The sequence below is a fragment of the Argiope bruennichi genome, chromosome 7 (genome assembly GCF_947563725.1).
Source record: "Argiope bruennichi chromosome 7, qqArgBrue1.1, whole genome shotgun sequence".
NCBI classification, from domain to species: domain Eukaryota; kingdom Metazoa; phylum Arthropoda; class Arachnida; order Araneae; family Araneidae; genus Argiope; species Argiope bruennichi.
In genome coordinates this window covers 110425700-110440473 of record NC_079157.1, presented here as the reverse complement: position 1 = coordinate 110440473, position 14774 = coordinate 110425700, and the positions used below count along the sequence as shown (strand labels likewise).

General features: G+C 25.1%; 1 protein-coding gene across 1 annotated transcript in view; it reads left to right on the top strand.

The window, feature by feature from the left end:
- Positions 1-9: 9 nt before the first annotated feature.
- LOC129976477 (importin subunit alpha-7-like) overlaps positions 10-14774 on the top strand; it is a 39255-nt gene continuing 24490 nt past the window's right edge. Inside the window, exons 1-6 of the mRNA XM_056090087.1 lie at positions 10-157; positions 2842-2958; positions 5288-5389; positions 8450-8546; positions 10080-10171; positions 10527-10658. Coding sequence (XP_055946062.1) covers positions 2848-2958; positions 5288-5389; positions 8450-8546; positions 10080-10171; positions 10527-10658 — 534 coding nt within the window. The 5' untranslated portion in view covers positions 10-157; positions 2842-2847. The remainder of the gene's footprint in view (positions 158-2841; positions 2959-5287; positions 5390-8449; positions 8547-10079; positions 10172-10526; positions 10659-14774) is intronic.

Sequence of the window (14774 nt, the reverse complement as noted above, 5' to 3'; positions counted from 1 at the left end):
TAATTAAATGAAATTTGAATAATAAAATTTAAATAATTATTTATTTATTCGTATTCTAAATTATCAAAAATTTTTATTATAAGCGGTCCTGTGTTAGGGTTACCGATTGGAATTGATCTGTGGTGAACCCGTTCAATAAATTTTAAATTGGGAAAAGGTAAGTTTGTTATATGATGCTCCATCTTACAAATTCTTTAATACCGTGTAGATTATCATTTGTCGTAAGAGAGTTATAATTATTTGATTTTCGTTCATCAGTGTAGTTATTCTTTTTCATGTTGTACCTATGATAATCAGATGCGTAGGAATTTTTTTCTTATTGTGCATGCTAAATTTTCTTATACTTAAGCTAAGGGTAGTTTAAATGAGTATTTAAAATCTATTGTTTCCGATTTATAAAACTAATTCTAAGGAAAAGTACAAACTTGTTTTAAATTATTTTTGTCACGTGTCGGACATTGTTAGATCCATCTATATTTTTCTACTAATAATTCTAATAAGTAAGAATTTTGGTGATTGTTATGCTTTGTTAAATTTTTATTTTGATGAATACGCATATTTAGGTGTATTTAGTTATTTTTCTTTTATTATTCGGAGTCTTGTTATTGAGGGTATACCTCTTGATATCTTTATTGCAAACCATTTATAGGCAATTTTGTACACATGCGGGCAATCACCGGTTGTTTAATTTATTTATGATAAGTTTCTTGTTTGATTATGTAAAATTTCCATAGAAAAAGTTTTAGTAATTGTTTCTCCGTGTTTGCTGTAAGTTTTTTTTAATTAAATCTCTTACCTTTATGGAGAATATTAAGTTTTTTTATTATGAAATTCTGCTAATTAAAATAACTACGTAATTCATCTAAAACTATCACATTTTCATAGTTATGCGGTTCATAAAATCAAAATTAATGATGGAATTATTTTTAACAAGCAGCTGTTCTTTAAATTTTTTTGTAATAATTCTCAATTATAAATACTGAAAAAGAATTTTTACTACAGTGATTAATATTGTATCATCTGACCTGTTTTTTGTCTAATCATTTACCGTTTTACATTTATTTCTGTTTCTGTAGTCTATATGATCTAACAGGTATTTTTTCAAATCCTAATAAGGTTATGAGTGAAATTTCTGGAAAGTTTGCGTTTTATGATTTAATATAATCAAGCCAAATTAAATACTGCATTAACACATGCACTTCTGTTATTTAAAAATAAATATTCTTAAATATTGGATATATATATATTTGTATAATTATTTACTTGGCATAACTTAAATTTCTTAGGAAAATAAAACTTGATTTTGAAACAGTAAATTTCTACTACTAAGAAAGATAATTGTCTGTATTATAGCACTCTACAGCAGTTTTTTTGAAATTCTTATAAAATTTTTATGTTAAAAATTAAATTGAATTCAAATAGAAAAATTCATTACTAGTAAGTAAAAAAAAAAAAAAAATGTAAAGGAGTTAAAATAATTCTGTTAATTCGATGATATCATGGTCATGAAGTTCAATGTAAATTATCTAATTGAAATTAAATATAACTAGTATTCTCAGTGAATTAGCTGGTCACCATAGGTGAATTAGTTTGAAATATAATTCAAACATCAGGTATAAATTGTCTAGATTTAAAATATTTTGAGGTTATAATGCAAAAAGATTCATGGAACTTAGATTTTTTTTTATATGATTACCTTATGAATATTCTTAAATTAAGAAGATTGGTTCTTTTTTATATTCTATTTTTAAAGCAGTATAATTATTTATGAATCTGTCTAATATTTACTTAAATATTAAATTTTTTTTAATGTATCGGGCTGAATATATTTGTGAATATCATTTTTTAGTTGTCAATGGTATCTTATATATTTTTATTTTAAATTTTATATATATTTCTTTTTAATGCTGTAAACTTATTCAAAATCTACAAACTCATTTAAATTAAATGATGGTAATGTAAAATAAGATAATAAGTAATTGTATAAAAAAATGCCTTTCCTTACATTTATTTTCTTATATTTGTGATGCATTTTGAAAGTATATTTTATAAAATTAGTGTTTCAGATTTAAAGTTCTTTTTTTAAATGGTATAATAATTACCTTTTCATTAAAATTATATTTGAATTGCAACAATATATAATACTAGTATTTCCTTTCAATTCCTTGGAAAAGTTAGCAAAGGGAATGTATATTATTTCTGTTAAATATAGCAATTTTAAAAATCCAGTTTAAGTTAATAACTAATTTAATCTTGACCAACACTGATTCACTAACTTTTGAAATGTCTGCAATTGATAGCTTCTCATTACGTAAACATTGTTATCAGATCAAGTTAAATTCCAAATTCTTTTCTTTTTATATGCTTTTAAATTAAATTGCTTAGTAGCTTAATTATGTTACTATTAAAAATAATTTGATTTGTATATTTATTTTGATTGTATAGAAAATTTTGTTATATATTTAAAAATGGGATTATTTATTCGATTTCTGCTTATATCATACTCGTGTAAAATGAAACATTTATCTTTGTAAATGCTTTTTTTTTTTTTTTTTTACTTTTACAAAAATTTCTTTTTAGCAGAACATTTTCTAAATTGTTAATAGATTAATTTTAATAACATTTCTAAATTGTTAATAAATTATTGTTTTCTTAGTAATATATATTGCTTGAAGAAAGTTATGAACTTCTGCTCAGTTTGTTCTATCATGAATAAAAAGGAATTTTTCTAATAATAAAAATTTGTGATGGAAAATTTTTCTTTGAAAAGAGAAATGTACTTTCACTTAAAAGTATGCTAATATATTATAAAAATGAAATAAAATGTTTTGAATTTTTCAGATCACCATGTCAGCTCATCGTTTCAGGTATAAAAACATTGGCTTAGATGCCCAAGAATTGAGAAGACGTAGGGAAGAAGAAGGTGTGCAATTGCGGAAGCAGAAAAGAGAAAGTGAAGTTAGTTCCCTATGCAGTATTATTTTATTAGAAGAAATTTTTATAATATGTGCATTGTATCTTTAAAGTTGGTGCAGTAATATTTATCTGTGATATTTATTTTTTTTTGCAAATTTTTTTAATCTATGATTGTTATGAGTATTAAAAAAATTTGCGTGTTTAATGGTAAAATATTTAAGTGTAATAAATAATTAGTGATGGTAAATAAAATTATATCAGTTTTTAGAATTAGATATTCTTTTACTCATTTTTTGCAGCAAATATGTTTCTATTGGATTTAAATAATTTTTCAGTTGTGCTCATTTAGTGTTACAAAATATATTAAAGCAATTGAACATCAACTATTTGCTGCAAATTGATTGAAGTAATAAAATTAAGGAATGGAATTTTTTGATTTAATTTTTTAGTTGAATATAATTGAGCTTAATGTTTAAATGAAAGTAATTTTTGAAATTGAGGAAATTATCTTAAGTTAGGTTTATTTTTTTATTTCTATTAATATATTCAAAGCTTAATAATGTATATATTATTACATTTGTTACATTTCTGTCTAATACTAAGTTCTGCATTTAAATTTTTTTTATTTTCTGTACATTATTTTTGACTACCTAATGCATGCACTTCTTAATTATGTAAAAAGTAAAAGAACTTGATCAGATGTCTTTAATAATGAAAGAAAATGAAATTTTAATTATCGATTTAAAGTGCAAATTAGATTCAATGTACTATTTTTACAATGTTGAAAGTAATTGTGTGTTTATATATATATATATATATATATATATATATATATATATATATATATATATATATATATATATATATATATATATATATATATATATATATATATATATATATATATATATATATACAGTGGTGGCCAAAAGTGTGGACATTTTTTGAAAGTTTCATGTTTTTCAACTTTGCGTGCTTGTAGAATATATTAATTTTCACTTAAATACAAATGTTTATATATCAAATTGAAGGTAATTTAATGTAGAATTTAATAACAAAAACAATATTACAATATCTGTATTACAAAAAAAGTTACGCTTATTTTAGTAGAACAAACAAACACAAATCGTTTTGAATAATGACATGTTATGAATATGGTATTAAGCTTTCATAAAAAAATTATATATTTCACTGATAAGGAACATTAGAAATTCTGATGGTTTGTTGTATGTAACCTTATTGCTCATGCATAGTAGAGTGCACCTTTTTATGTTCATTTTAAACATGTGAATACTTCAATTTATGTATTTAGCCATGTTTTGACATTTTATAATATGTAGTAAATGCCTTATTTTCTTTAATCTCGCCCTTTTATCAATGTATTGTAATATGTGCAATACCTCAGAAAGACTACTGCATTATCCAAAGGAAGTGCCTTTTTGGAAGCATCATCCAAAAAGTGCCAGAATTATATAAAAGAGGTCTAAGTTAATAAATTTGTCATATTATATCTGCAAATTTTGTTAATAGAAATATGAAAGTATGTGCATAGATAGATGTAATAAAAATATTTTATTTACATTTAAAAAAATTCTTTATAATTAACTTCTGCAGAAATTTAAGTGCATTCATGTAATTGCCTAATTGAATGAAATTTTGCATATAGAAGTATACCTCTCTGTGCAGCATTAAAAATAACAAGTGCTTGTTCTACTTCTATGAGACAACCTATATAATATTGCATTCCTTAACAGTCAATCTGAAGTTGCATTTTAACAGCAGTTTTGAAATTAGATTGAATATCCACTACCAGGGATCTACATGATGTGTTCCAAACAGCAATATAACTAACACTTAAGAGAAAGGTAACATTGGGAACATGTTCTAACTTTTTATGTCTTTGAAATTGGACTTTTTTCTAAAAAGATAAGATTTATAATACTTCTGTGAGATGGGATTTTTACTTGATATGGCAAATCCACTTCTGAATTCTTAAAATTATGGAATTGGATATTAAATCTTAAATTCTTAAAATATTTAAATCGTGAGAAATAAAGGAAGAATCAAAAGTTTATGCGATTTAAAAGTTAATGTTTGAATGTAATTCATTAGAGAGAGAATTTTAAAACAGAAGATGGAACATGTGTATTGATAATTATGTTTTTCTTCACTAGATTTGGCATTTTTAAAAATCTGTATGAAGAAGAGTAATTGTATTGTTGTTTTATTAACCAGTTATTATTGAAGATTTTTATACTTGCTAAATACTTATTTTTGTTTCATCTGCTATATACTTAATTTAACATTGAAAGAATGACAATTAGGAATGAAATTAGTTAAATGTATTCTAATAGTTAAAATATTTAATTAGCTTTATAAAAGACGAAATCTGAGCAGCCCTAATGAGAATGGTCAGGATGGAGAGGTTTCAAGTTCTATGATACAAGATGACTGCCCTACATCTACAACTCAGGTATTTTAGGATTTATTTATTACTTTGTTCTCAAGAAATACAAACTTATATTCAATAGGCTGAAATTGTACTAAAATTTTTTGTGTTTGTAAATTCTGTGAAATGAAAAATCTTAAGTAAGCATTTGTAACTTTAGTATGTATAATATATATATTGCACACTTTGTATTTCTAAAAATGATGTTTCATTTTCTATTTTAGGATATATTTTTATTAAATTATGTTATTTATTTATGATAAGGAATACTTTTTGTGGTAGATTGGCTTACTTGACATTTAATAACTGTCTAAATTTTGATGTTTAATGAACTCTATCAAACTTTTGAACCTGGTCAAATATTTATGCTAACAAGAATAAATTTTGATAGTATCTTCTGATTGGATTTGGAGGCATCACTTTTCTGGAAGGAATGTATACATATTTTGATATGTTAATAGATCTTAATTATTCAAATTTATATTGCATGACATATGAATAGAATATGTGCCCTTATTCACAATTCACTTGCTTTTTTTTATATGCGCTTTTATAATTTAAAAAATATATAATTTTTTTTAAACTTTATCCCTCTAAAATGTTGCTTCATTTCTATTTCATAATATAATGTTCATTAAGTTATGTTTTTATTTATAAAAAAATATTATTTCTAGTGGCAGATTAGATTAATTCACATCATTTGATAACTTATTAAATTTTGATGCTTATTGAATTCTATCAAGCATTCAATGCTGATCGAAATTTTGAGAGCATACAGATACAGTCCTGATAATCCCAATTCATTTTAGTAGCAAGCTAATGAAACTGGTTCTATACTAATAAAATGGACCCATTAATGCAAATGATAAATGTGTTTTTCCTGGATTTATTTTAGATTATATGAGTGGGTCATGTCATAGTTTTTTTCCTTTTTTATTTTTCAATATGCATCTTTTGAATTATGTTAAAATATTTCAATTAAGATATTTTTGTTAAAATATTTTTATCATAAAGATTATTTTTAGTATAATTTTTTTAATATTTTAATTTCCAAAATGTTAATTTGATTATCATAATACATTAAAGTGTTGATTGAGTAGCCAGAAATGTTAATTTTTTAGAAACATAAGCATTTCATTTAGATATTGGCAATGTTTTTTGATGATTTTAGATTAGTAATGATGTACATGAGAAGAATCTTTCTTATATTTGTCCATGCATTTTAATTGTGATAGAATTAAAAAGTTTTTTTTAAAACTTATTGCAATATTTTTTATAAATGCGCTTAATCATTTTGGAATTACTATCTTTAATTTCTTTTTGACTTCTGAGAAGTTAAATTATATTTACGCCTTTTTAGTTTTAATAATTTTATATTTCAATTGAGTTAAATTTCTAGTTGAATAAATTAAATCTGCCTCTGATATTTTTGAAATAAAAATTTATATTCATAATTAATTTTTCATGACTTTAGACTTCAGATTTCGAATTCTGGAGTTGTCAAAACTAAGTAATTTAATGAGTGAAAAGTAAAACTACTCTCTTTTCTCTGTGTGTATAAAGGTTGAAATTGACTTGCATGATTAAATTAGCATTGAAAAAGTTTTTAAAAATTACTCCATTGATGATGAAAAAGTATGTGGTATATTAAGAAATACAGACATAAGTGAAGCAAAATGCAATTGAAATAATTTTAAGATCGTACTTTTTAATTATGTTGTTTATTGAAAAAACTTGGATATTTCTATCATGTAAAATGAAAATTAACAAGGTAACTGAAAATTCTTCTTATTTGGAGATATGATAATTATGTAAAATAAGATAAATTATATTTTATTAATGCACTAAATAATAAAATCGTGATACATCAAGAAATATTGCTTTATTTTGAACTACATATCTCAATGATGAAGTTTGGTTATTGACCAGCCCTAGTTTTGATTTCAGTTAATGGAGAAATAACTATTATAAAAATTTTTATTTGCATCATGTTTATATATATATATATATATATATATATATATATATATATATATATATAAACAGCATCTGAGATAAAATAAGTTTACCTATTCTGTTTAAAAGAGAGAGTGAAAGAAATTATTATGGTTTGATGGTCAGGATGACATTATTGCACTATCATTTAACATCGGTGGCAAATTTAGTTTATCATTTAGCAGCAAATATTAATAATTTGCATAATAAGTAACTGAAAATAGACTAGGATAACAACTGACAAAGTAGAAGGTTTAACAGTAATTCGTGAATAATCTTTATTTTCTTTTTAATAATAGATCGCATATAATCAATTATGTTGTAACATTGTTAATTTCCAAGATTCTATGGTATTTCTGGAAAAATTTTGACACTCACAATTAAAAAAAAATTTTTGCATTTTTTTTGTATGCTTGTTAAAAACAAAAAGCATTAGAAATTCATTTTTAAGGGATTCTTCAAAGACATATGTAAGTCCGAGAAGATACCATGATAGCAATTAAAAGTTTAAGTGTGAATGCAAATTTCCATATTTTTGAGTGAATAGAGAGTAATTTCAATTTTTTGTTTACTAGTTTGATACACAAATTTCTTCTAAGTCACAGAAATTGAGTTCACTGCTTTGAGCAAATGAGATTATAATGAGTTCTTGCTTTCAATGATTATTCTTTTTCAGAATGTGATCAGTAACCTGCCTGGGATGTGTTAAGTCACAAAATATATTTAACCTGAAAACGAATGCTTTCTTGATAACTTGTATCCCGATATAGTTTTAATATTTAATGTAGTATAAATCAATAAAGTTTTGATTTGACTCCTTTTTTTAAAAAAAAAAAATTAGTGGGCATGCTAAGACTGTAATATCAGCTACTAAGTATAGATAAATCTGGGACATTCTTTTTTTATTTTTTTTTTATTACAATAGGCATCCACAATTTCATTTTCATTGTAGGATGCTAATCTGTTTTTAATTGCAAATTTTCCCATTTAAATTTTTTTGATAGAACTCTGCTATTATTCTTTGACAGTTATGCAATGTTATATACAAACAACATAGTATAATTTAAAGGTATTTTATTTTTGTTGCAGGTTGGCATTACTCCTGAAATTGTTGCAGCATTATATACAGATGATGTCCAACAACAGCTTTATGCTACACAAACATTTAGAAGATTACTTTCACAAGGTAATTTTAAGGATTTCTTAAAAAAAAAAAAAAAATTTTTTTTATGCATTCTCTTTACTTTTCCTTTAAATTATTTGATCAAAATTTTGAATGCATGAAATTAGCTAAAAGAAACCTGGTGAATTAAAAAAAAAAAAAAAAAAAATAACTGGAGGTGTCTGAAATGTAAATGTTAAGACTATATTTCTTTCATATTGATTTCGTTTGTGACTCAATATATAATATTTGTTTTAATAAATGCTTTTTTTCTTTTAAATTTTCAAAAATAACAATTTATTTAAATGCTGAGTTAATTTTTGTTATACTAAATTCATTTTTTAAAGAAATTTAAATTGGCACTATATGTCAAAACTTCGATTTATTAAAAATAAGTTTAATATTACATTATATCATTTTAACATCAGTTTCATCTTGTATTTTGTATATATTTATTTAAAAAAAATCTTATTACATTCATACATTTAAAATATAATAATTAAACAAAACTTCAGTTCATACATCTGACATCACACCAGATTGAGTAACACATCAGATTTTTAATCTCCTGATTTTGTTGGTTACATATTTCTTGTTAGTCTGCTTGAAAGTATCACCACAGAGCAGGATGCATAAGAGAATAGTTCCCTGTTACAAGCGTTGGAGTATCCATGTCTACACTAAAGAATAATTGGAAGATTTTTCTGAGTAGTTTCTAAGTCCATGCAGGGGCAGGGGCCTTGAAATTTGAATCATGTCCTATGTTAGTTCTTCAGTGTGATAGTTCATGCATTGTTATTATTTTTTGTTTGTAAATATAAACATTGTTTTAATATACTATTATTTCGAGTGATGTTAAATTGCTGCTTCCTTTCCTTTCTTTTTTCGTCATTAAAACTATGGAGTATTGTTACTCCATTATAATTAACACATAAAGGCTGTTTGCATATTTCCTCTTATGTTACATATGGGTACAGGAAAAATGCAGGGATTTTTTTTTTCAGATTTGAGTGGCAACCATGTGAAAATAAAGAGCAAATTATATCAGGCTACTGTTCAGCAACAGATTGTAAAACCCTCAGCGTTTTTGCGCCTGCGTTAGGATGGGTTTAATTTGTCAAAATAGGGGTGAAAGGAAAGATGAAAGGAGGATATGTTTACATTTATTAGTATCTAATAGGGGAAATCCAAGGTCAAAGGGAATACCAGAAATGCAATTATCATTCCGCATCTCATCTCTTAATGAGATGGAGTCATTGAAATGTGGTCTTCGCGGAATCCGTTGACAAACAGTATTTTAATATCAATTTTGTCTTGTTGTATCTTATTGAATTTTCTTTATAAAAAAAAAGTTGCCATACGCATATTTTAAAAATATAATGACTAAACAAAACTTCAGTTAGTATATTCAAGCTCATTGCTTCAGACTGAGTTGGACATCAAATATCCAGTCTTTCAAAATCCGTGGTTACAAAATTTTTTTAATAGTATTTTGCATCTTTAGTAATTCAGTGTGATTTTATTGGTTTATATATCTGTATGTATTTATTGATTTAGAGCCGAACCCTCCAATTGATGATGTTATACAGACTGGAATTGTTCCCAAATTTGTTGAATTTTTACAGCGTGATGACAATTCAACACTTCAGGTACTAAGTTTTGCTTAGTTTGTTATGGATTTACAGTTATAAAAAAAATGTGAAGTTCATTTTTATGTTTGTTGATTTTATGTAAATTTCAATTTATGTAGTTTCAATTTTTTTATATTCTGATTGAGCAGTTATATGTAACTATATGACTATTTTATAAATGTAGCAATAGATATGCATAATTTGTCTTGTGTGTTCTTAAAAATGCAGGCTAATTTATATTTAAGTTTATTTTCTCCTTATATAATCCTTCCCACCTGGTCAGCACATATGTATTTTCAGATTTATTTGATAAATTGGAAGTTTTGTGAATGCACTTATTTTAAAATGTATTTTTTTTTTCTACTTTTAATAGTTTGAAGCAGCTTGGGCCTTAACTAATATTGCATCTGGTACCTCGTTACAAACAAAAATTGTCATTGAAGCTGATGCAGTGCCAATTTTTATTCGTTTACTTGATTCTGAATATGAAGATGTTCAGGAACAGGTAATATAATATTTCTGCATTTTTTAAAAAAATTATTATTATTTTAAATACTGACTTGTTTCTTCTCAGATTTAAAGCACTGTCTGCTATTGTAAAAGGAATTAATATAAAGGATGATATTGTTTTATACAGAATGTTCCAAATAGTGGTACAGACATTTATTTCTTAAAGTAGTAAATTTAAGTATATTCTTCCAATTACTCCAATATTCCAATTTCATTAAATAAAGTATGTGATTGTTTGAGTATATTTTGAATTCTGTGGAATCTATTAATAAAAAGTTAAAAGAAAAATCTATGTGCACAAAAGAGTTTCACTTTTCTATCCACAAAATTCACAAAAATATTAAAAGGCAAATTTATTAACTTAGTCAAGTTTTTTCTTGCTTCTGTCAAGTAATTTGAATAGACTTTTATAGTGCATTTCTGGAATAATACATACATCATCATAAGTCATAAGAAAGGATTCATCATCATAAGAAAGGATTTAAATTTTTAGAGATTGGGAAATTTCCTGAGAAATTTTGGGAAACCAGTGTCTAGAAATTATAGCTACTGGTAAGCAGAGAGCAGTTAAAATGAGGAGGGGAAAAATAAATAAATAATATTATATGTGGAAAAGAGTACATTTCTAACAATGAGTCTGAATTATATAAATCAGACACTGATTTTCTTGTCAGTTACCAAAATTATTCAACCATTATTTACATTCTATTTAAAACTGCCCACTTTTACTATTTTTATTATGTAAATTAGCTGTTTGAAAAATTTTACGTTACAAAAATTGATGGTCTTGAACAAGTAAAAACTGCAAATAGTATTTTTGATTTTTCAAATTTATAGATTCATATGCCAATACCATAAAAGTCAGTACTGAATTCTTTGTGAATGAAATCCTGAAAAGATTATGTAAACAGCTGAACAGATTGGAAACGTGAGCCAGGGCTTAATATATGCTTGTTTCATTCATAAAGTTTTAGATAAGTTGTGTCTAAAATATATATACTAGAAGTATTATATCTGAGGAGAATATTCAAGCAAGCCTTGTTAGAACAAGGTGAAAGCTACTTTTGTTTTTGTGGCTTGCAAGTTTTTACAAAAAAAAAAAGAAAGAAAAAAAAGAATCAATTTTAATAAATTGGACAACTTTTTGAATGATGCAAATTCAGTAGAATTTTAAGAGTAAAAATTATCCAAAAATTAAATTGACAAATTTTTATCAAAATATTGAAAAAGTCATAAGTCTTATTAGAAATTGTGGGAAATAATTAAAATTCTGATGACACAATTTCATGCACAGACTAGTTGAAAGGAAACTTCTCTTAGATAAAAAAATATTGAGGTTGAAAGACATAAGGAAAAAAAAAAGACATGTATGGCAAGATATTTGGATTCAACTGAATGGAAAGAAATATGGTGGAGTAGAGAATTTTTAAATCACAAAATAGCTTTTACATGCTGTCAAATGCCATTCTAAATATGTAAAAAAAAAAAAAAAAATATTATAATCTTAAAATAGTGAAATGCATTGCAGAAAAGGAAAAAATATTGCAGATAAACTAAATGATTTAAAATGGAAAAAGGATGAAAGAAGAAGAAACAATTTTTATGTTGAAGAAATCTACAAACAAACTAGTTGAAAAGTAGAAGATAATAAATTTTCAATTCATAGTGGAATCGGATAGTTTTAGGAATAGAAGCCTTAACAGAGTAATTTAAAATATTTTGATGGCACACTTTTTTACACTTCATTTCTTTCAGTGTAAATAAAGAGTTCTTAATTTGAAATTTGCCTCTAGCATATTCTCTTTTAAGTTTAGTCAAAAATAAGGTTTAAAAATTGTTATGGAATTTACATTTTTTAAAGAATTTGGTTTCAATTAAAGTGTGAATGTGGTAGTAAAGTCAGCACTCTTTTGTAGTTAATGTCAAATTGATATTTAATAGCTTGCTGTGTGGTGATAAGGATATTTCCACAGTGATTATGAAACCAACTTAAATTAAATTTTTGCTATAAATAAAATTGAGCTATAAATTTTTGTTTATTAACTGAGTGTAACAAATCTGCCTAGAGCTCTTCCTTTTAGCATTTATAAACAGTAATCAAGGAGTCATGTATTTCAACATTAATAATGAAAATATTTAATTTACATTGATTATTTGTGTTTTTTTATTTATAAAGTGTGTCATTTTATAGACCTTGAATTTTCTAAGAAAGTTCCTTGAAAGGCTCTTACTCTTGAATTACTCTTAGCTTTTAAGCTGCTCTTATTGAAGCCCTTCAATAAGAGTATGAACCATGGTGTACAAAACCTATTCAAAATAAAAATAAAAAATTCATATCTCTATAAAGTTGAATTCTTTGAACAATATTTACATATATGTGTGGCTACTTGCAATTATGATTACATATACTATAATTCACCAGAGTTTAAAAATGTTCTTTGTTGGCGAAATGCATAATTTTTTTCAGGAAAACTTACATATTCTGCAAGTAATTGCAAATGAATTTTTGCCCCTTTTTGAGAATTATTCTACTTCTCTGAGGGTACCCTAAATATTCAATTTCCCATGTTTATCTTCTTTGTTAAGTAAAAGTCAAAATTGCCAACCAATCAACCAACAGTATTGCCAACCAATGACCAAGTCATGAACATTGAATGATGCAATATTAGACCATGACAGTTTTTATGTTTTGAAGATTTTTTTAAATTCTAGAATAAATATTTCCATCTTAATTTAAGACAAAGCTTTCTAAATTTAGAAATAAGCATATCTCTGTACATTTTGTAGAACTGTGAAATTTGTGCATTTGTGAGACATTTTATTAGTATTTTTGTACTATGAGAACCATATAAAAATTTAAATTTTTAAAACTTGTTGTCAATTTTTTTAGAAATCAAAACATTTTCATACAATTGCCCACATTATTTAATGAAAGTTTGTAACTGAAATTATATGTCTTGAGTCAGTATTGAGGGAAATAAATAGCTATTTCACTTTTCTGGGACAGCTCTATCTATATGTATTTATGTTTTCTGGGTCAGACAAATTAAAATGACAGCAAAGTTAATACTAGCTAATTTTACTAAGTTCAAGTTTTGAAACTAACCATCTAAAAAGCCACTTCAAAATTTTCTTTTTGATGTAATAAAATTATTTAATGACTTTTAGGCTTGTTATTATGATTATTTTACCACATAGTATCTGGTAAAATGGTTGCAAATGGGGAAAAAATGAAATGACTCATAAAATTCTCATACCAAAAAGATCAATTGAAAAATAAATATTAAAAATTAGATACTGTGTTAAACTTCTAATAGAATTTTAAATCGAATAAAAATCGTTTAAAGGGCAGTGCCTTTTGTCAAATATTAATTCATACAATATATGGATTCTTTATTTAGTTTGAAGCTCATCTAATTCATTTCAATTAGACAAAGTTTTAATAAGATATTTTACTACAAATCTGTTTTCTATTGGCAAAATTTGACCATCAAAGTTTTAATTGGCTTTTTGTTGTAGTGTTTCTTTAGTACTCAGTGAGATGTTTTTTGCAGAAAGTGGTATTATGGTTCTTTTATTATGAAATCTTTCTTTGACTTCTGAATTGCATTTTCTTTATATAATTTTGGAAGAGTTGTATGCTTTGTTCATTTTGTAAGCATGCAATTATCACGTCTTCTCTTATTGTCTCATTTGTTGCTTTTGATATGTTTTCTGTTTTCTTTTGAATTCTTCAAAACAATTTTTATTTTATTAGATGGGCGAGGCAACAATGTCAAGTCGGTAACTAATTTTAATTATTTCATTAGAGATAAACTAGTGGTTTCCTTTGTAATTACATGAAAGTCATTGATTTCTTTTGAAATTAAAGAAGTTTCTACTTCTTCCTTTGAAGCTGAAGGAAGTTCAACTTGCCTCATTTATGCCTTGTAGGCCAAACAGATCTAACAACATATAAAGGATTTCGAATTATGTTGTGAGAATTTCGGAGCTTGCTACTTCAAATGGGGGAAAAAATGGAGACATTCAATAATTGACTTCCTCAAAGTCGCTTCTTCTTTGCCCATCGTAAATCAACTGGAAATCTTTTTATATAAATCTTTTGGATTGT